Consider the following 23,467-nt stretch of genomic DNA (forward strand, 5'->3'; position numbering starts at 1 on the left):
TGCCATAAGGCAAAAGTGATAACTAAGTGGCTCGGGGACCAAAACGTTGACATTTTGGGTCCATGGCCTGGAAACTCCCCAGATCTTAATCCCATTGAGAACTTGTGGTCAATCCTCAAGAGGCGGGTGGATAAACAAAAACCCACTAATTCTGACAAACTCCAAGAAGTGATTATGAAAGAATGGGTTGCTATCAGTCAGGAATTGGCCCAGAAGTTGATTGAGAGCATGCCCAGTCGAATTGCAGAGGTCATGAAAAAGAAGGGCCAACACTGCAAATACTGACTCTTTGCATAAATGTCATGTAATTGTCGATAAAAGCCTTTGAAACTTATGAAGTGCGTGTAATTATATTTCACTACATCACAGAAACAACTGAAACAAAGATCTAAAAGCAGTTTAGCAGCAAACTTTGTGAAAACTAATATTTGTGTCATTCTCAAAACTTTTGGCCACGACTGTAGATGTAGCTATCTCCAAAGTGTCCAAAAAGGCTGCCCTTCCATTTAAGGACATGGGGATATTCAAAGACCCTTTAGATAAGAAGGCTGATACCTTTCTGAAAGGAGCTTGGGAAGCATCTGCTTCCTCCTTTAGGCCAGGTATAGCCTCTACCTGTACAGCCAGGTCCCTTAGAGACCCAACTTAAAAACAGATGTCCCAGGGAAGAGATCATTGCTTCCCTTCCAACAATTAAAAAAGCAGCGGACTTCTTAGCTGATGCTTCCGCGGATTCGGTGAGGCTAGCGGCCAGATCTGCAGCCTTATCCAACTCGGCACGTAGAGCTCTTTGGATAAACTATTGGGGTGGTGATCTTCCTTCCAAAAATAAACTCTGTGGTGGAGAACACCTGTTCGGTCCACTCTGGACGATCTTTTAGATACAGCAGCCGATAAAAAGAAAAAATTCCCAGGTTTCCAAAATTTCTCCTTTTCCGGTAATAGGTTCAATCGGTCCTTTCGTTCCTTTAGGGGAAATTGAGACTCTGATAAAAAATCCAGAGATGACAGATTTAGGAACCAGAGGAGGGGAAAGAACTACCTTTTTAACAAATCCTTTGGAGATAAAAATAAACAAAACCAACAATGACTCCAGATTTCCAGTGGGGGGGGGAGACTAAAAAGCTTTTTTCAGGAATGGTCCCAAATTTCGTCAACTTCCTAGATTCTAGATACTATCAGCGACGGTCTAAAATTAGAATTCCGTCTGGCCCCTCCCACAAAATTCCAAATTACCAAAACTCAAACATCAAGTCGGAACAAATCTGCCATGGAACAAGAGATATACAACCTAATAAAAAAAATCGGTTCTGATTCCAGTAGGGGAACAAGAGAAAGGAATAGGTTTTTATTCCCCACTATTCTTAGTCAAAAAGCCAGATGGATCTCGAAGGACTATTATAAACCTAAAAAAGTTAAATCAGTTCCTACAGTTCAAGAAATTCAAAATGGAGACTATTAAATCAGCCATCAGCCTCCTATCGCCCCACTGCTTTATGGCGGTGCTCGACCTCAAAGACTCATATAACCACGTCCCAATCTCCACAGACCATCAGAGGTTCTTAAGAGTCGCCGTCCTTGTAGAAGGTCAGTTAGAACACTTTCAGTTTCAGGCCCTCCCCTTTGGCCTATCTATGGCTCCAAGAGTATTCACAAAGATCATCACAGAAATGGCAGCTCATATAAGGGAAAGGGACATCCTCTTTATCCCTTACCTAGACGATTTTTTAATTGTTGGAACCACAGAGGATGGTTGCAGGAGGGTGGTAGCTGGGGTGATAAAGGTCCTAGATACCTTAGGATGGATAATAAATCAGGAAAAATCAAAACCATTTCCAACAAAGAGACAGCCCTTTCTGGGATTAATCCTAGACTTGTCCCTCCAGAGGTTTTTTTTTACCAGAGGAAAAAGTGAGACTCATCCAAAGAAGGATCAGAGACCTGATAAGAGACCCTGTAATCTCAATACGAAAGGAGATGTCTATCCTGGGGTCTCTTACATCGTGCATACCAGCAGTACGATGGGCACAACTCCATTCAAGGAGTATTCAATGGGAAATAATGTCCCAATGGGAAAAGAGTGTCTCTCTAGAAATAAAGATAAAGATATCAGCCCAGACCGTTCAGGACTTAACATGGTGGTTGGACAGGGAGAATCTAGTCCAGGGCGTTCCATGGAAATTGGAAAAACTGATTTGTCTAACCACGGACGCAAGCCCATGGGGTTGGGGTGCCCATATCCAGGAAATCTCCCTTCAGGGCATTTGGGGACATATTCAAGAAAAAGGGTCCTCCAACCTGAAGGAACTGACGGCTGTTCGTCTAGCAATGAGCTCTGTTCTGCCAACGATAAGGGGAAAAGATTTGAGAGTCTTAACAGACAACAAAACAGTAGTGTCAGATTTAAACAAGCAGGGAGGCAACAAGAGCAGTACCCTAATGCAGGAGGCCTACAAAGTCCTAAATCTAGCAGAACATGTATGTGCTTCAATCTCAGCGGTTCAAATCAGGGGCATCGAGAACAAACAAGCAGACTTTTTGAGTCGTCATATCCTATCTCAGAACGAGTGGTCTCTCAACCAGTCCATTTTCGAAGAGATAAAGAACCTCTGGGGACATCCAGAAATAGATCTGTTCGCAACTCACCAAAACAAAAAAGTTAAAAAAAAAATTCCCTAGACCAAACCGGATCCCCCTATGGGATAGATGCCCTGATTCAGAAATGGAACTTTCACCTGGCCTACGACCTTCCCTCCATTCCCGTTAATTCCCCATGTATTGCGGAAGATCCGGGAAGAAAAAACAAGAGTAATTCTCATTGCCCCCTTTTGGCCGAGAAGATCTTGGTTCATGTGGCTCTGGATCCTGTCGGTCTCGGACCCATGGGTGCTTCCAGAGATCCGGGGCCTGTTGAGCCAGGGTCCAGTGTTACACCCTCACATAAAGAACCTCCACTTAACTGCGTGGAACTTGAGAAAAATATATTGAGAAAAGAGGGTTTTTCTGAGGGCCTAATTTCCACCCTTATTAAAAGTAAAAAGCAGGTCACGATCGCCATTTATGCTAGGGTATGGCAGAAGTTTCTGTCCTTTGCGCAAATGGACATTAACACCTTTCGCTCCCATAAATTTAGTACTAGAGTTTCTCCAAAAAGGGTTAGACTTAGGTCTAGCAGGTAGCACTCTAAAAGTTCACGCTTTAGCCCTGTCAGCTTTATTTGATCAAAAGATGGCATCATGTCCATGGGTATCGAGGTTTTTTAGGGCAGTTGACAGATCTTCCTTGGTGTCATCAGTCAGGCCTCCTCCTTGGGATTTGGATATCGTCTTAAAAGCCTTATCTTGCCCTCCTTCACAGAAGTTCGGGTTTGGGATCGGTGTTCTGTAGATTTTATTATTTTCCCTTATAACATGGTTATAAGGGAAAATAATAGCATTCTTAATACAGAATGCTTACTAAAATGTGGCATGAGGGGTTAAAAAAAAAAAAAAGGATCTTCTATCTTCATTCAGCAGGACCTGCGCTGATGTCACCACGTGGTGAGCGCGATTACGTCAAAGGTCCTTTTGCAGGTCCTAAAAAGATGAAGAAAGAAGACAATGTCGGCTGCGCGAACAAGAGGATGAGGCGAGTTAATTTTTATTTTATTTTTTTAACGCCTCCATCCCTCTTTTACTAAGCATTCTGTATTAAGAATGCTATTATTTTAATACAGTAAATTTTCACGCATCCCCATTAATTTCTATGGGGCCTGCGTTGCGTGAAAAATGCAGAAGATAGAACATGCTGCGATTTTCACGCAACGCACAAGTGATGCGTGAAAATCACCGCTCATGTGCACAGCCCCATAGAAATGAATGGGCCCGGATTCAGTGCGGGTGCAATGCATTCACCTTACGCATTGCACCCGCACAGAATTCTCGCCCGTGTGAAAGGGGCCTTTATGTTTTTTTTGCCACATGTGGAGCCCTTGGGACAATTTTTTTTCTTGTACTTCAATATCCATTTAAATATTAGCAGATAAATCATCGGATTATAGATATTTTAAGGTCCAAATTGCACGAAATAATGAAATTCTGGTCTAATATACATGTAGAAACCATACAGATAGTTGAGTAAGGAGCAATTTAGTAAATTTATTAATGCACATTTATTCATTAATTTCCTAGGTCAAAAAGAGGAACGTTTAAGGATAAAAGAGGGACAGAGGGACTTGGGTCAAAAAGAGGCGCTGTTCCTCCAAGAGAGGCATGTACAGTCGTGGCTAAAAGTTTTGAGAATGACACAAATATTAGTTTTCACAAAGTTTGCTGCTAAACTGCTTTTAGATCTTTGTTTCAGTTGTTTCTGTGATGTAGTGAAATATAATTACACGCACTTCATACGTTTCAAAGGCTTTTATCGACAATTACATGACATTTATGCAAAGAGTCAGTATTTGCAGTGTTGGCCCTTCTTTTTCAGGACCTCTGCAATTCAACTGGGCATGCTCTCAATCAGCTTCTGGGCCAATTCCTGACTGATAGCAACCCATTCTTTCATAATCACTTCTTGGAGTTTGTCAGAATTAGTGGGTTTTTGTTTGTCCACCCGCCTCTTGAGGATTGACCACAAGTTCTCAATGGGATTAAGATCTGGGGAGTTTCCAGGCCATGGACCCAAAATGTCAACGTTTTGGTCCCCGAGCCACTTTGTTATCACTTTTGCCTTATGGCACGGTGCTCCATCGTGCTGGAAAATGCATTGTTCTTCACCAAACTGTTGTTGGATTGTTGGAAGAAGTTGCTGTTGGAGGGTGTTTTGGTACCATTCTTTATTCATGGCTGTGTTTTTGGGCAAAATTGTGAGTGAGCCCACTCCCTTGGATGAGAAGCAACCCCACACATGAATGGTCTCAGGATGCTTTACTGTTGGCATGACACAGGACTGATGGTAGCGCTCACCTTTTCTTCTCCGGACAAGCCTTTTTCCAGATGCCCCAAACAATCGGAAAGAGGCTTCATCAGAGAATATGACTTTGCCCCAGTCCTCAGCAGTCCATTCACCATACTTTCTGCAGAAGATCAATCTGTCCCTGATGTTTTTTTTGGAGAGAAGTGGCTTCTTTGCTGCCCTTCTTGACACCAGGCCATCTTCCAAAAGTCTTCGCCTCACTGTGCGTGCAGATGTGCTCACACCTGCCTGCTGATTCCTGAGCAAGCTCTGCACTGGTGGCACTCCGATCCCGCAGCTGAAACCTCTTTAGGAGACGATCCTGGCGCTTGCTGGACTTTCTTGGACGCCCTGAAGCCTTCTTAACAAGAATTGAACCTCTTTCCTTGAAGTTCCTGATGATCCTATAAATTGTTGATTGAGGTGCAATCTTAGTAGCCACAATATCCTTGCCTGTGAAGCCATTTTTATGCAACGCAATGATGGCTGCACGCGTTTCTTTGCAGGTCACCATGGTTAACAATGGAAGAACAATGATTTCAAGCATCACCCTCCTTTTAACATGTCAAGTCTGCCATTTTAACCCAATCAGCCTGACATAATGATCTCCAGCCTTGTGCTCGTCAACATTCTCACCTGAGTTAACAAGACGATTACTGAAATGATCTCAGCAGGTCCTTTAATGACAGCAATGAAATGCAGTGAAAAGTTTTTTTTGGGGGATTAAGGTAATTTTCATGGCAAAGAAGGACTATGGAATTCATCTGATCACTCTTCATAACATTCTGGAGTATATGCAAATTGCTATTATAAAAACTTAAGCAGCAACTTTTCCAATTTCCAATATTTATGTAATTCTCAAAACTTTTAGCCACGACTGTATATGTCCTAACAGGAAGATGAAGGGCTTGTCTTGTGTCCACTTACCCCCAGTTCATTCACTTGTCATGTGTACGGCCAGGGGTCAGCAACCTCCAGCTGTTGTGAAACTACAACTCCCAGCAAGCACATTTGAAATGAAGGAGGCATGCTGGGATTTGTAGTTTCCCAACAGCTGTAGCGCCAAAGGTCGTTGACACCTGGTATACAGCATCACACAAGTATGGCCGCCCACGGCATCCGCCATCCGATCCTCAGTGGTTTCTGACCATGAGGGGCTCCTGAACCCCCTTCAAGGGCCATGATTTTGCACTAGCTTGTACAACTTGCGCCATTTAGTCTGAAGGTGGCAACGGATCCGTCACGTAGATGCGTTACTGCCGAAAGATGCTTCGCTCAGATGTGTCTTATAAGCCCAGTTCACCTGCACACGGGTCTGGGTCTTACGTAGGTGGTAACATGGCTGCATTGGCCTGAATCAGGGCTAAGGCTGGGTTCACACTGAGTTTTTTTGGGTTGAAATGCAGCAAAATAAAGGTGGCACATCTCAGACTCAATAGGCGTTGAAGAACCGAAAGCCGCTGCAAAAATGCCCAGTGTGAACCCAGCCTAACTGCAACACAGGCTTGAGCGCAACAGCTGCATGAAATGTACCCAGTCTTTATGCAACTGACATTTCCCAACAATACTATAGAAACCATGTTCCATCTAATCATTCAGTGCGCATGCGCCCGGACCGCGCATAGAAGCATTCCCTTCGCCTGCCTCTTCCCCTCCCCTCTCGCTCTGCATTACCCGGAAGTCAATGCGCCGCAGAGGGCGCCGGTGTCATTTACATATCTGACGTCATGACGCTCGACGTTCTCTGTCTCGTGGGAGGCACCGGTTTGACCTAGACAGCGGCCGGAGGAGAAGATGGCAGCGGCGGGCAGGCTCTCCTTGAAGGTATATGAGACAGGAATAGAGGAAGCCGAGGAGGAGGGGGAAGATGGCTGCTCTGTGCATGTGTGAGAGTCACCTTCAAGGAGTCCTCCATATCCTGACATTCCCCCCTTCTCTATGGCAGTGCTAGGCTCCGCATGATGTAACCTGCAGTCTCCTATATGTGCATAGTCTGCATGACGTCATCTATGTCAGGTCAATGTCTGTAAGCTGTCAGTAAGCCTGTTTTTGTGCTATTTGGTGGTCTGCACACCAGTATATAGTTCTAGACCACCCTGGAGCCAGGACACGGGGCGGTATATAAGTGGGATATAAGTCACTGACTTGGAGATTGATTTAATCCTTTATAAATCTGATGACAAGATGTCAGCCCAGGCCCAATGGCGTCCTTACCCTCATTACAGCGCGGATTTCCTGCTTACGTCCCCCCCCGGGGGAACACAAAATAGTCAGTGCAGTGTATCTGGACCACCCTTAAAGGGGATGTCTACCTAATGGACCTCCGGAGGTAACATTTGCTTTATATGGGCCCCATTGAAGTCAGGGGAGTCCTCCGGAGCAAGGCCCAGGCTTTTCAGGGAAGATCTCAATGGGGGACACTCAACCCCTTTTAATTCCTGAGATCTGGGGGGTTTGTAGCCGTGTCTGAGTAAAGGGCAGTGATGGCGCAGAAGACAAGTACTTCTGCATTAAATAATGAAGTCTTCTAGAAAGAGCGCCCCCACCTGCTCGTGGGCCGGGTCTGGTATTGCAGTTCAGTCCCCGTTCACTTGGAAGCTTTGGTGCCAGACACAGTCCACGGACAGGTGAAAGGTCGTGCCAAGATCAAAAACCAGTCCACAAGATTGGGCCTAAGTGTCTGATCGGTAGGGGTCCTGGAACGGATCGGTGGGGGGGGTCCCTTGTCCCCATATGACTGGATCGGCCGCTCCCTTCATTCACTTGGCGATCTAGTCTCATACAGATGGATGGAGTCGCAGTGGACGTCCGAGACTCGCTGCTTGATTCATTCCGCTGCATCCCCGTTCTTGGGATTGTTGGGGCCCCCAGCGTTCGGGCCCCCACTGATCCTGTGGATAGGGTATCAGTTTCTACCTTGGCACAACCCCTTTAAGGTCACGTCACTCACCTTGAAGGGCCTGACAGGAAACACTGAAAGCTCTTTGAAGTCACCGCATTGACAACCAGGACTACCCTCAGGTTGATATGATCTGCACGGCCATCTTTAAAGGCTATGGACATGTCCAACCATTTCTGAGATACAGGGTTAAAAAACAGTCTCTGTTTTCTTTGTATCCCGTCATCTGACGGCTCATGTGACCTCAAACACTTATTTAAGCCATATATTGCTATCAGTTTGATAAGAATTGAGCTATGAGTGATTCTGAGGTCAAGAGATCAGAGCTACACATGAGCCTTCAGATGACGGGATTTAAAGCCAGAAAGTGACAGCCTGACTTTTTTTAATCCCTGTATCTCAGAAACAGCTGAACATTTTTAATAAAGACCAATTGAGAAAATTATTTTTAGCCCAAAATCTGTAAAGTGCAATAACAAATCTCCCAAAAGGTGTGTGTAGGCTTTGAGAAATGGTGCCACCAGGACAACTGCTCTTTAGAGTCACCCCCTCAGAAATCTCTCTGGCTAATAGAGGGGGGTCTAAAAGTGTCCCGGACAGGGGGGAGGCATGTCGTAGGTGAGATTTCCAGGAGAGCTTGGTACGGCAGAGCGATTCTCCAGCAGTGAGGTCTCCCCCGACCAGAGGAGCGTGGACGTTGCAGTAGACCCTCCGTGTAGGTCCAGATCTAGATAATAAGACGGAAATATGACCTTACCTGTGTGTTCTGTGTTCCAGGTGCGTTCCTTCAGCACAAGCGTCTCCAGACCTGTAGCCAAGTTGGTGAGGGTAAGTCTGCAGTGCGGCCTTCCTGTCACTGTAGGGGTTTTCTGGATTCTAGCAATTACTTCATGTGGGTTTAAAGGGGTTCTCTAACTTTTTTTTATTATTAGGCAAATAGGCCGGAGGTATTGTTTTTGAGAAAATGCAGCCATCTTTTTCTAGTTCTAGACAATAAATCTCTTTAACCACCAATGTGTGTTTTTTTTTTTTTTTTTATTTAATTTTATTTTTTTCCCGGTGAAATGCAGTTCCGCCATTGCTTTTTGGGGTTTATTTTTCGGGTGTTCACGTTGCGCCTTACTACAAATAAAGTTGCTTTGTGTCGCCGTACTCTGACACCCATAACTTATTTTTCTCAGCGGCGCTGTGTGAGAGCTTGTTTTTTCTGGGGTGACCTGTAGTTTTTATTGGTACTATTTTGGAGCACTTACAGCCTTTTGGCAGCTTTTTTTTTTTTTTTTTTTTTTTTTTATGTTCTCGGGGTCAAGATGAGCGAAAAACATTGATTCCCCATTTATATTTTCTTTCATTTTTTTTTTTTTCATCATGTTCACCATTCAGGATAAATACTTTCAGATTTTAAAAGTTTCCACATTTTCAGAAGCGGCGATACCGATGATGATGTGTATTTTTATTGTTCGTAAAATAGGAAGGGGGTGATTTAAATATAATTTTTTTTAAGTACTTTTTGAAATCTATACCGCACACCGCCATACAGTGGTATTTTGCCTTTAGGATCTTTAACAGGAAGATTGCAGTGGCAGGCCTGGGAGCCTTCAGAAATGTCCGGAAATAAAATGTCTAGCCACTCGTGCCGCCCCCTGCTGGGCCTGTACTGATAACGTCACGTTCATTGTTCACACGACACTGCAGCCAGTCCCTGGCCTTCGCGGGCACATGTGTCTGAATGTCACATGAGGCCAGCGATTGGCTGCAGTGTCGTGTGAACAATGGACGTGATGTTATCAGTATAGGCCTAACGGGGATCGGAGCAGCAGGGGTTGGCTAGTTTTATATTGGCTGCACATGCACGCAGCTAGTAATAATCCTTGTTAAACGGTCAGCACTGATGTCCCATAGTTTAAAGGGGTCGTCTCACTTCAGCAAAAAGCATTTATCATGTAGAGAAAGTTAATACAAGGCACTTACTAATGTATTGTGATTCTCCATATTGTCTCCTTTGCTGGCTGGATTCATTTTTCATCACATTATACACTGCTCGTTTCCATGGTTACGACCACCCTGCAATCCAGCAGTGGTGGTCGTGCTTGCACACTATAGAAAAAAAGCATCAGCTTATGTGCGCTCCCACGGTCCCAACCACCAGAGAGGCTAGCCCTTTTTCCTATAGTGTACAAGCACGGCCAACACTGATGGATTGCGGGGTGGTCGTAACCATGGAAACGAGTAGTGTATAATGTTAGGGGAAAATGAATCCAGCCAGCAAAGGAGGCAATATGGACAATCACAATACATTAGTAAGTGCCTTGTATCATCTTCCTCTACATGATAAATGCCACTTACCGAAGTGACACAACCCCTTTAAGAATAAATCTTGTTTACACGCGGGTCCTCTGAGCCATGTACTGGCGCTGTGCTGGGAGCATGGCTGCTAATGGAGGATCCCGTCCATCAGTGGCTTCCATTCACTTATACTGGGGACAGACTGGGCATGCGCTAGTTCTCCTGTCTGTCTCCAGTATAAGTGGATGGAGGCCACTGATGGACGGGATCCTCAGTCGGCCGCCTTCATCCCAGCGCAGGTATATCTGTGGTCACACAAGCCTATTTGTATCCCTGTAAAGACACGTGTGGTGAAATTCCGCCGCCGGCCAGGTCGTTTCCGTCTTCCGTTATTTTTAGTGGGAGGCAGCGCTGAAGATCGCGGAGCGGACATGTCCCCTCTCGGCGCGATTGTGGATATAGGCTGCCGCTCTGCGATTTTCAGCGCTGCTTCTCATACAGAAGAATGGTAGGCAGGAAGAACACAGCCGCCAGTGGCATTTCGGAGCAATTTTCACCCTTCCTCGAGTAGGAAGGGGCCGTGAAGAAATGCTTCTGCTTTCTTACATTCTTTACGTTTCTCTGTTTTTCTACAGCCGCCCATCCAGGTGTTTGGTCTGGAAGGCCGCTACGCCACCGCCCTCTACTCCGCCGCCTCCAAGGAGAAGAAACTGGATCAGGTGGAGAAGGAGCTGAACAGAGTCTCTGTGAGTAGGACCTCCATTATTAGTCCTCCACGTGTCTATGGCAGGAATGCCCAACCTGTGGCTCTCCAGCTGTTGCAAAACTACAACTCCCAGCATGCCCAGACTGCCTACAGCAGGGCATGGTGGGAATTGTAGTTCTACAACAGTTTGAGAGCCGCGGCTTGGCCACCCTTGGTCTATGGGGTAAACGTGTTCCCCTGGAGCTGACCAGTCCCATTCACTGCTGTTCAGACCTGTATGTGAGATTATTCGGATAGGCCAGTCAGCGGGTGGAGGAAAGCTGCCATATTACGCCATCCAAGAAGGCTAAACATGGGCAGGACACCTAATTAATGTGCAAAGGAGCATTCCCATCTTATGTCCTATTACACATAGGGACAAGATTGGTGGGTTCTGACCATTGGGACCCCTACCGATCCTGACAATGAAGGCATTGTCAGTGCTGTCTCTTCCTCCGTTTCCCCTCCTTGCCATGCGGCGACCTGCAGCACGGCCACATACCTCTGTCATGTAACGCACCGATATAATTCAGTATTAAATCTGTCACATAGTAATATAAATTATTAAAGACTATCCCAGGGGTAGGCAACCTCCGGCACCCCAGCTGTTGTGAAGCTACAACTCCCAGCATGCATACTTCCTCTGCTTTTTTTCAACACTTCCAAAGAAATGAATGGAGCATGTTGGGAATTGTACAGGGTGGGCCATTTATATGGATACACCTTAATAAAATGGGAATGGTTGGTGATATTAACTTCCTGTTTGTGGCACATTAGTATATGTGAGGAGGGAAACTTTTCAAGATGGGTGGTGACCATGGCGGCCATTTTGAAGTCGGCCATTTTGAATCCAACTTTTGTTTTTTCAATAGGAAGAGGGTCATGTGACACATCAAACTTATTGGGAATTTCACAAGAAAAACAATGGTGTGCTCGGTTTTAACGTAACTTTATTCTTTCATGGGTTATTTACAAGTTTCTGACCACTTGTAAAATGTGTTCAATGTGCTGCCCATTGTGTTGGATTTTCAATGCAAACCTCTTCTCCCACTCTTCACACACTGATCGCAACACCGCAGGAGAAATGCTAGCACAGGCTTCCAGTATCCGTAGTTTCAGGTGCTGCACATCTCGTATCATCTGAAGGCAATTGTCTATGCTGTGAAGATACGAGATGTGCAGCACCTGAAACTACGGATACTGGAAGCCTGTGCTAGCATTTCTCCTGCGGTGTTGCTCTCAGTGTGTGAAGAGTGGGAGAAGAGGGTTGCATTGACAATACAACACAATGGGCAGCACATTGAACACATTTTATAAGTGGTCAGAAACTTGTAAATAACTCATGAAAGAATAAAGTTACATTAAAACCAAGCACACCATTGTTTTTCTTGTGAAATTCCCAATAAGTTTGATGTGTCACATGACCCTCTTCCTATTGAAAAAACAAAAGTTGGATTCAAAATGGCCGCCATGGTCACCACCCATCTTGAAAAGTTTCCCCCCCCTCACATATACTAATGTGCCACAAACAGGAAGTTAATATCACCTAAACATTCCCATTTTATTAAGGTGTATCCATATAAATGGCCCAACCTGTAGTTTCATAGCAGCTGAAGTGCCGAAGGTTGCTGCCCTCTGCACTAGCCCGTTAGATGCTGCTCCTGAGGTGGGGGTGCGGTACAGCAGAAAGTCTGATTTGGCAGCAGCACTCAGTAATTCAACAGCACATAGAAGTCACCTCATTATCTCGTAGGGTACAGCTGCCTAAACCCAAGTTTATACAGACAAGTTCTGGCTCCACTGGATTGGTTAGTACGTTTTTACCTTTCATGTGCAATCCTCACGTTCTGTCTTTCAGACTCTTATTAAGGACCCCCAGTTATCCATTGTTATCGCAGACCCCCACATCAAGCGCGCCCTGAAGCAGAAGACTGTCTCTGACATCCTGACTAAAGAGAAGTTTTCCCCAATCACCTTAAACTTTGTCAGTGAGTATCCAGTGTCCACCTAAGGGCTCATGCACGGATTAAAGAGAACCTGTCACCAAAAAGTGCAATGCAATCTGAAAGCACCATGTTATAGAGCAGGAGAAGCTGAGCAGAATGATATATAGTCTGGTGTTTCCGTGAAACATGTCATTTTTACATTTACATCTGAAGCCCTGTGAAAAGCTATTGGTACAGGGAGGAGGAGGAGTTATCAGTGATTGACAGCTGTCTCTCTATGTACACACAATGCTATCAATCACTGATAACCCCTCCTCCTGTACCGATACAGAGGGTAGAAAAAGCAGAGATATAAATGTATAAATTACAAGTTTTACTGAACCTTTTCCCACAAAACGATATATCAATCTGCTCAGCTCCTCCTGCTCTATAAGGCTAGTTTCACACTAGCGGCAGGGGAGTCCAGCAGGCTGGTCCGGCGGGTGAACAGGGCTTGACTTTAAATGTATGCCTTATGTAGAAACCCTTACTGTTGAGATCACATAACTCAGAGCTCATGCATGTGACCATTCAGTGTACAAGTAGTCATGAGCAGAATAGCTGAGATTTATTTTGGGAATGTAGCTGGGATCCGTATGACATGAACCCCAAATGCAGCCATGTGCATGATACCTTAGTGTATGTTCACACTGGTTGGTTGTGTGTTCTGTAAATTCAACACGTCCAGGATCCAGGCTGACGCTGATTGGTCGGTGTGCAGATTTATGTAGTGAGGATCAGCTTTTCTATGCGGCTTCTACCTACTCTTTTCGGTCCCCATCCAATACGGACCCGTTTATTTCAGTCGGGGTATAAAAGATGCGGACAGCCCAGCAAAAAAAATAGAACATGTCCAATGCGGAACGCACACTGCCCATATCGGTGTTTTGCGGATCCCCCTTCCAGATTTTTTTTTTTAAACTTTCTGCACAGAAATTTTCAGTTGCATATGAACGGCCTTGTGGAACCCGCAGTCGTGTGCAGGCGATGCACAGAATTCATGGATTGTGTGTGCGTTTCCTAAACGTGTAACGCGCCAAATCTGCACAATGTTTTAAATTATTTAAAGGGGACTCGTTCCCTCTCCTGACAAGTCTGGTAGCGTAAATACTTGATTCCCCCATGAAATAACCATTCTGGGGCATCTATTCTCAGAACTCTGCGTTGCGCTGTCCCACTGTTATTCCTCCTGGAAGCATATAATTATTTCCAGACATTATTGTTGTTGATAGTAGTGTATCCCTTCTGTCCAGTCAGTACTTGGTGTCAAACCTTGACAGGGGGGATAGTAGCACCCATTTGCCCACTTATACATTTCCAGGAGGAACATTTTATTACTATTTTTTTCTGTAATGTCGAGTAATCACCTCATTACTCGTGTCTTTCCCTTCACAGATTTGCTGGCTGAGAATGGACGTTTGCGCTACACTCCAGAAGTGATTGGCGCCTTTGCTAAAATGATGAGCGCTCACCGCGGCGAGGTGTTGTGTTCTGTCACCACGGCCTCCGTAAGTGTCCACAATACACCTTCAGAGCTAAAGGACTAAGCTGCCCACTATCCCTGGATATAGTAAGGGGGTGTGACATGGATCCCAGTCTTGGGGAGGGAAGAAGTTTGGAAACGCTTCTCCCCTAAGCTGAGACATGTTCACAGGTGTGACTGGCGGAAGGACATACTGTATTGTGGAGGGTGGCTCAGACGGTCTTCAGAGATTGCAGGGCATGCTGGGAGTTGCTAAAACAAGTGCGGGTGACAAGTGAATGATTTGTCTCTTAGGTACCCTGATTTCATTTTTCTAAGGTCTTCCTCTTCCCGTTTTCTTCCATATTGGTTGTAATTAAAGGGGTATTCTGGTTAGAAAATATTAATCCCTATCCGCAGAATGGGGGATAAATATTAGATTGGTGAGGGTCCGACTTGAGGACCCTTTATCGATCATGACAACGGGGGCTCTGTATCCCCAAACTGAATGGAGTCAAAGGTCAAGCATTTGCTCTACTGCTCCATTCATCTCTGAATACGGCGATCTCCATCGGTCCTATAGAGAATGACTAGAGTAGTAGTGTGCATGATCGACTGGCCGCTCCATCACCGGCCCCGGCTCGTTATTAGAGGGAGTCCCATTGATTGCCCCTTTCCCTTAACAATTTAATAATTATTTCCCCTATCCCGCGAGGAACATCATCTTCTCCGATGCTCTTTATGGTTGTATCCTGTAATATATAACAATTCCCCGACCTTCTGTGTGAATATATCATTTTCCACCTCCTGTACAGGGTCACTGTAGCCTGTGCTCGTGGTGGTAGTGTTTCCCCTGTAAACAGTCAGTCATATACTCCTTTACCGTCTGTTTGCAGCCTCTGGACGAAGCAAGCTTGACCGAATTGAAGACCGCCCTCAATGGTTTCCTTGCGAAGGGAGAATCATTGAAACTGGAGACCAAGGTGGGTGTTTTAATGGTGAATGTCATGAGACTCAAATATTGTAAGGGGATATCCCCAGAAACATGACTGATATGGTCCGTAGGGTATGTCTGGTATTGCCTTTAGTTGAATGTAGCTGAGCTGCAATACCAGACAGAGCCCCTTTTTTTTTTTTGGGTCCCATTAAACATATGGGAAACTAGCTCCATGGATTCTGCTCTAATTGCCTAGTGCTGTGTGAATAAGAGTCCAAACTAGGAGAGACAAAGGCAGTTCTACCTGTGCCTCCATTATTTACAGGGGAGGCTGTTCTACCTGTGCCTCCATTATTTACAGGGGAGGCTGTTCTACCTGTGCCTCCATTATTTACAGGGGAGGCTGTTCTACCTGTGCCTCCATTATTTACAGGGGAGGCTGTTCTACCTGTGCCTCCATTATTTACAGGGGAGGCAACAATAATTGCTGGCATCATTTATAGGGAGAGGTAGCAACAGAGTGCTATCTGTGCCTCCATTTACAAGAAGGCTGTGCCATCTGTGTCTACGCCTCTAGGGAAATATGTGGGGGCGCTGACCATCAGACATCTGCCATTTACATTTTGTAAAGGTTCACTAATGATTTACATCTTGTGCTTAACATTTTAGACTGACTCCTCAATCTTGGGAGGAATGGTTGTCGGCATTGGGGACAAATACATTGACATGTCCACAAAAACCAAGATCCAGAAGTTGACCAAGGTCATGAGGGACACCGTGTAAAGAAACCTCTCCGCTGAATAGTTTGTCCGATTTACCCGTAACGAAATAAATAATTTTACTGAGTGTAATTTATCTGATGTTGAGTTTTCCTGAAGATATTCTTGTCACTGACACATTGCGCCGACTTGAAGTTCCTACAGTGGTATGTTTCCGCCACACCATGGTATGCAGAGCCTGAATAAAGTGTGGAAGATTGGGGGTTCACAGCCATCCACCACAAGGAAGCCTGCAATTCTCATCTCTAGGATGTCCCATCAGTTTGAGTGGACCTTTGGGCTCTCCACCCATCTGAAGAATGAAGGGGACTCATTGCTGCGCCCCCGCCCTATTCAAATTAATGGGGTCAGCTGCAGGTCCTCCCAGAGCCGGATGATGGGGGCTACTGTGGAGGGAACACAGTGCTAAAGTATCAGTGGTAATGTGATGGTTTATCCTAGCAGTATGACATCACTATGTGGTTTTCCTGGTTCACAGGAATCGGCAACCTCCAGCACTCCCGCTGTTCTGGAACTACAACTCCCAGAATCCTACTTTTACTTCTGTAGAAGTTAGAACAGCTAAGTTAAGTGTGCATGCTGGGAGTTGTTTCACAGCCGCTGGAGTGCCGAAGGTTGCTGATCCCAGCTCTAATACTAAAGAAATGCTCATGGTAAAAGTCTTGACACCCCTCTGTTAGTTAGGGTCATGCACATGACCATAGTTTTGGTTTGCATCTGCTTCACATATTTTGCGGATTGGATGTGGACCCATTAATTTCAGTGGGGCGGCAAAAGATACGGACAGCACACTGTGCTATCCTTATGTCTGTTCCATGGCACTAGAAAAAATAGAACATGTCCTATTCTTGTCCATTTTGCAGACAAAAAAAGAAAGTTTTAACGTAGGGCAGGACATACAGTTCTGCAAAATGCGGAACACATACAGCTGGCATCCATGTATTGCAGATCCGCAAGCAGCAACGGCTGTGTGTGCATGAAGCCTTAGGCTCCATTCACACGTCCGTGGTGTGTTGCGGATCCGCAACACACCTGCCCGGCACCCCTATAGACATGCCTATTCTTGTCCGCAAGCTGCGGACAAGAATAGGACATGTTCTATCTTTTGTGGAGCTGCGGACCCGAAGATCGGGGCCGCGCTCCGCAAATGCAGATAGCACACTGTGTGCTGTCTGCATCCATTCAGTCCCCATAGAAAATGGGTCCGCACCCGTTCCGCAAAATTGCAGAACGAATGCGGACCCATTTGCGGACGTGTGAATGGAGCCTTAAAGGGATTGTCCAGACTTGCCCATTCCTAGCAGTGATGTTCCAATGACTGGCCACAAGACCAAGCCAAGGAACATGAACAGGGCCGTGGTGCTGGAACAGTGGGACTGAACCAGTTATTTTTTTCCCTTCTTCATTTGGTGACCTGTTTGAAGAACAGGGTAAGTTTGCGCCTCACCAGAACAACCCCTTTCGGGGGCATTTACATGACCATATCCATTTCTTGCACAAACCATGGGTATAGCCTAGGTCATTACTAAGAGGAGACACTATGCAAATAGAAAAAGAAAGCTCCTCCTCCCTGGGCTATACCCCCATGTTCCACCAGGAGGACCCCAGTTCTTGCTTAGTGTCGGATAAGGAGGATGACATTCTCTCTACTCCCGTTTATAATTTTTTTTCTGCAGGGTTGCAATTTTGCTTCCCTGGTCTCTTGACGTTGAATTAATGTCCCTGGCTACCTCCCACCCTCCCCCAGAAGTTAAGTGGAACCAGGCTCTATCTGAAGCTCCGGCGGCCTACCAGATTGGGGGTCACCGTCCTGCCCTCCTCCAGATCACTGCCACTCCTTGTGCCAGCTGACAGAGAGGTGACCTCCGCTGGTGTGGATTTGAGGGTGAAGACTACAGGACGCAGATAATTAAACTGTCTCCCGGTGTGACTCTAGGGCCGCTTGGTGGGGGGTTTGAAGGGGGGAAAGGGATACCTGTCTGGGGCATCGCTACATAAGCAGCAACTTCCTGGCTTCCCTAGGGGGTGGACCCTCCTACCCTTCCGGCAGCCGCGTCTTCTTATTTTCATATTTCCCGCGCAGGGGTTTCACGCCTCCTGATGCGATTTGTGGGCGGTGCTCTGTCTTCTGCTGCTCCCGACTCCACTCTTTCCCGGTTGCGTGCTGCAGGAACGGTAAGAGACTCTCGCCCCTTCCATTGCAGGATTACCGCCATCATGCCAAAACCTGGGACCTCACAAAAATCCAAGTCGGCCCCACTGGGGCTATGTAAAGTTTGTGGCTTGCCACTTTCGGTCTCTGGGTCCTGTGACTCTTGCCTTGCCTCTGGACAGGATGTTCCTCTCCTCCAGCCCAGTCCTCCCTCCGCCCTGTCGGAACCCGCTTGGGCCTCTGCCATTTCTAGGGCGGCCGCGGACTTAGCCCAAGTCTCTCGGGCCTTCATGGAACGCATGGTGTCTACGGATCCTGCGGCTACCACCATACCGCTTCCCAGTGGTTCCCACAGAGGACGCTCAACCACTAAGAGGCAGCGTACACAGCAGCATCCTTCCTCGGATGATTCTGCTTCCCCTCCTCTGCCTAGAGGCCCAGTCAGACACTTCCCCTCCTCGCAGAGATTATAGATCGGAAGGGGAGAGATCCAGTTCTGACGAGGACACAGAGCTGGAGCACTAGCCCAAGCTGTCCACTATGGTGGCAGACTTGGTGGCGGTGGTACGGGATACTTTCGATATCCAGGGGGAATCTCCTTCCGCTGGTAGCCAGGAATTCCCTCTTTTCCACTCGAGGAAACCTCAAACGGTTGTACATGGCGAGTTTGACAAGGTCCTCTCTAAGGCCTGGGACCGCCCGAATCATAGTTTTTCTGCTACGAAACATATAGATACTCTTTATCCATTTCCTGCAGAAAATGTGCAGCAGTGGTCTTCTCCTAAGGTTGACCCGCCTGTGGCCAGATTAGCTAAGAATACGGCCATTCCTGTCTTGGACGGTTCGTCTCTACGGGATGCAGTGGACAAGCGTTTGTGAAGCCATCTTCACTCTGGCAGGCACTGGCCTGCAGCCCGCCTCGGCCTGGGTATCCAGAGCGCTTTCCGTATGGTTGCAGCACCACCATCAGGACCTGGCGGAGCAGGATGCTTCTGCGGACACCTTGAATTTTGTCCTCCAGATGTCGCAGGCGACAAAGTTTCTCTGCGAAGCTTCCTTTGATGTTAGCATTCTCTTTGTGCGTATATCGGCCCTTTCGGTCACACAGCGTAGAGAAGTCTGGTTGAAGGTTTGGGACGCTGACGCTTCCTCTAAGCATTCCCTCATTAACCTCCCCTTTTCGCGTTCCAGGCTTTTTGGTGCTAAGCTGGACGAGATCATCTCGGACGCGATGGGGGGCAAGAGTACCAACCTGCCCCAATCTAGATCCAAGCGCACCTTTGGAGATCGGTCCTCCGGTTCTAGGAACCAGTCCTTTCGTCGCTTCTCCTTTTCCAGATCCAGTTTCTATTCCAACCTATTCGTGGTGCCAAAGAAGGAGGGATCGGTGCGTCCTGTTCTAGATCTGAAGCTGTTAAACAGGTCTCTACGGGTCCGGAGGTTCCGGATGGAGTCCCTTCAATCCGTTATTGCTTCTCTTCTTCCAGGGGAATTCCTCGCGTCGGCGGACATACAAGACGCCTATTTGCATGTCCCTATAGCAGAATCTCACCACAGGTTTCTGCGCTTCGCTGTCAGCGGGCAGCATTACCAGTTTGTCGCCCTGCCCTTTGGGCTGGCTACGGCCCCTCGGGTATTCACGAAGATCTTGGCGCTCCTCCGTACCAGGGGCATATCTCTGTTGCCCTACCTGGATGACATACTGATAAAGGCCTCCTCCCTTCCCCATGCCAGGGACAGCGTCCGGATCACTGTTCAGACTCTGGAGCAGTTCGGCTGGCTGATCAATGTCCAGAAGTCATCTCTTCTCCCCTCACAGAGGTTGACCTTCCTAGGGATGGTTCTAAACACCACGGCAGCTCGGATATTCCTGCCGAGTTCCAAGTCCTCTCGAATTCAGGAGTCTGTATCTCTCCTACTGCGCTCTCGACTACTCTCTATCCGTGAGTGCATGAGGGTTCTGGGGCTGATGGAGGCCATTCCCTTTGCCCAGTTTCACACTCGGCCTCTACAGCGGGCGATTCTGTCTTTTTGGGACAGGACGCCGCACGGTCTGGCCTCTCGAGTCAGTCTGCCTCCTCGGGTTCGGGCGGACCTCTTGTGGTGGCTTTCCCCCCAAAACTTGATTTAAGGGAAGTCCTTTCTTCCGATCTCCTGGACAGTCGTCACCACCGACGCCAGCCTCCTAGGTTGGGGTGGTGTTCTACAGACCCGGACGGTGCAGGGGCTTTGGTCGGCGGCGGAGGCCCGCCTTCCGATCAACGTGCTGGAGCTCAGAGCAATTTTCCTCTCCCTTTTTCACTGGACTCATCTCCTGGCAGGTCTCCCGGTAAGGGTCCAGTCGGACAATGCCACTGCCGTGGCTTACCTCAACCACCAGGGCGGGACCCGCAGCCGGACGGTGATGCAGGAGGCGCAGAGGATCCTCCAGTGGGCGGAGAATCATGTTCCAGTACTGTCAGCAGTGTACATCCCGGGGATCGACAATTGGAAGGCGGACTTTCTCAGCCGCAACACGGTGGATCCAGGAGAGTGGTCCTTAAAGTTTTCGAGGACATCTGTCGCCGGTGGGGCCACCCGGATGTCGATCTGATGGCGTCCAGGCTCAACAACAAGGTTCCCGGGTTTCTGGCCCGTGCTCGCGACCCGGAGGCGTACGGGGTGGACGCGCTGGTGTCTCCGTGGCGAGGCTTCCCTCTCCTTTTATGTCTTTCCACCTCTGCCTCTACTACCGAAGGTCCTTCGCAAGATCACGTTGGAAGGGATTCCGACCATTCTCATCGCCCCCGATTGGCCGCGCTGCGCCTGGTTCTCGGACGTCACTCAGATGCTGGCAGACGTGCCGTGGCCTCTTCCTCTCAGGGAGGACCTACTGTCTCAAGGACCGCTCTTCCACCAGAATTTACGGTCACTGCGTTTAACGGCGTGGCTGTTGAGACCGCCATCCTAAAGAAGAGGGGCTTCTCGGACTCTGTGGTGAAGACCATGATCAAGACCAGAAAACCTGTTTCATCCCGGATATACTATCGTACCTGGAAGGCCTTTCTTGCCTTTTGTGAGAAACTGGGCGTTTTTCCCCTTCGTTTCTCGGTTCCGGTGGTCCTCTCCTTTCTCTGGTCGGATCTTGAGATGGGAATGTCCTTGAGATCTCTGAACGGTTAGGTCTCTGTTCTGGCCATTTTCTTTCAGCGATCCCTGGCTCTGCTCGGTCCAGTGAGGACCTTCCTACAAGGGGTGGCGCATTCGGTCCCTCCGTATGTTCCTCTTGGTTCTGTCTTCCCTCCAGGCGGCTACCTTTGAAGGAGGTTTCTTTGAATCTTCTCACCTGGAAGGTGGTCTTTTTGGTGGCGATCACCTCGATCAGGAGGGTATCGGAGCTGGCCGCGCTTTCCTGTAGGGAGCCCTTTTTGGTCTTCCATCAGGATAAGGCGGTGCTGCGCCCGGTCCCTTAATTTTTGCCCAAGGTGGTCTCCGCCTTCCACCTTAATGAAGATATAGTCCTTCCCTCTTTTTGTCCATCTCCGGCGAACCTCAAGGAGCGCGCTCTCCATTCCCTGGACGTTGTCCGGGCTCTGCGTGTGTACCTGTCGGTGACTGCCTCTTTCCGCCGTACGGATTCCCTTTTCGTGATTCCGGAAGGGCCTCGTAAAGGTCTGGCGGCTTCCAAGGTCAAGGTAGCCCGATGGATTCGGTCGGCTATTGCCACGGCTTAGGGTACTTTCACACTTGCGTTTTTCTTTTCTGGCATAGAGTTCCGTCACAGGGGCTCTATACCGGAAAAGAACTGATCAGTTTTATCCCCATGCATTCTGAATAGAGAGTAATCCGTTCAGGATGCATCAGGATGTCTTCAGTTCAGTCGTTTTGACTGATCAGCATGCTACGGTTTTATCTCCGGCGAAAAAAAACTGAAGACTTGCCTGAATGCCGGATCCGTTTTTGCCGGATGACACCGGAAAGACGGATCCGGCATTTCAATGCATTTTTTCGACTGATCAGTCTTACTAATGCCATCAGTTGGCATACGTTTTGCCTGATCCGGCAGGCAGTTCCGGCGACGGAACTGCTTGCCGGATCTCTCTGCCGCAAGTGTGAAAGTACCCAATACGGCCACGGATCACACACGTTCGTGTGAATTAGGCCTTATACGAAAGGACCTATTAACGATGGACGAGAAACGAGCGATTTATCATTCATCTTTCAATCGTTCGTACCTATTACATCACGCGATTCTCATCTATTTTTCGCTCGCATGCATGCGAATCCGTGTAATAGTACCTTAAAGGTTATTTACACCTCTGGAGGCATTTTTTTTTATGATTGCATTTTACAAATTTTTTCAATTGGCCTTGATTAAAAATACTGAGCCGTTCTGTCACAAAGGGTTAACAATTTTTTTTCTAGCTGTGTGACTGGTACTTTCACTTTGTGCCGGTCATTAGTGATGAGCGAGTGATATTCGGATCCTAGATCCAAAGTTGCTGCACTGAAAACTTCAGATTAAGGGCTCATGCACACGACCATATGCATATTGCAGTCCGCAAAGAATACGGATGATGTCAATGTGCATACCGTATTTTGCGGAACGAAACCGTCCTATCCTTGTCTGTAATGCGGACAAATAGGACATGTATTATTTTTTTGCAGAACAGAAATCCGGAAACGGAATGCACACGGAGTAAGCTCCATTTTTTGGCGGACCCATTGAAATGAATGGTTCCGCATGCAGTCCGCAAAAAAAGGAACACACACGGAAAGAAAATACGTTCATGTGCATGAGCCCTAATGCTGTACTTGCAGCCGAAACAGAGTTCGGCTGCAAGGTAGCAGTCGGAACCAAAGCAGAGTTCGGATCCAAGTTTTAAAGTGGTTTTCCACTTTAAAAATCAAATACCGAAGTTATTGAACGAAGTCTCGTGAGACTTCGCGAATAACTGACTTTGCCTCATCGGAGGCCGTACATTGTAATGCTGTACGGAGATGGATCACCGTACAGCATTAATCCAAAGATTTGAGCAAAGCGACTTCGGATGTAGGATCTGAAGCTTGCTTTACTCATCACTACTGGTCATCTAATAAACCTTATCTCTAAACTACAGAGAGGTCATAAACTCTTATTTAAACCACATTCTTATCAGTAAGATAAATGAGATAGTTTTAAAATGTCAGAGAGCAGAGATAAGGAACCGTCAGCTCCCGGTCTGACGGAAAAGACAGAAAACTAGAAGGGTGCTACTAGAGCATCTCAGCCCTGTACAGAAAAAAGGGCTCCATATTTTTTTTAATAAAG

General features: G+C 47.2%; 1 protein-coding gene across 1 annotated transcript; it reads left to right on the forward strand.

The window, feature by feature from the left end:
- The first annotated feature begins 6,629 nt into the window (after positions 1-6,629).
- Positions 6,630-16,097, forward strand: ATP5PO (ATP synthase peripheral stalk subunit OSCP). The gene is made up of 7 exons (XM_040423141.1): positions 6,630-6,756; positions 8,609-8,659; positions 10,753-10,863; positions 12,721-12,850; positions 14,243-14,355; positions 15,206-15,292; positions 15,916-16,097. The coding sequence occupies exons 1-7, from the start codon at positions 6,727-6,729 to the stop codon at positions 16,027-16,029; spliced, it is 636 nt and encodes a 211-aa protein (XP_040279075.1). The 5' UTR covers positions 6,630-6,726; the 3' UTR covers positions 16,030-16,097.
- Positions 16,098-23,467: the final 7,370 nt, after the last annotated feature.

Source organism: Bufo bufo, chromosome 3, assembly GCF_905171765.1.
Source record: "Bufo bufo chromosome 3, aBufBuf1.1, whole genome shotgun sequence".
Taxonomy (NCBI): Eukaryota; Metazoa; Chordata; class Amphibia; order Anura; family Bufonidae; genus Bufo; species Bufo bufo.

Excerpts from the sequence above, each read along its gene's own strand:
- ATP5PO (XM_040423141.1), top strand. The coding sequence starts at position 6,727 with ATGGCAGCGGCGGGCAGGCTCTCCTTGAAG. Across the intron at positions 8,660-10,752 it reads CTGTAGCCAAGTTGGTGAGG|CCGCCCATCCAGGTGTTTGG; the intron begins GTAAGTCTGCAG and ends GTTTTTCTACAG. Across the intron at positions 14,356-15,205 it reads GTTCTGTCACCACGGCCTCC|CCTCTGGACGAAGCAAGCTT; the intron begins GTAAGTGTCCAC and ends GTCTGTTTGCAG.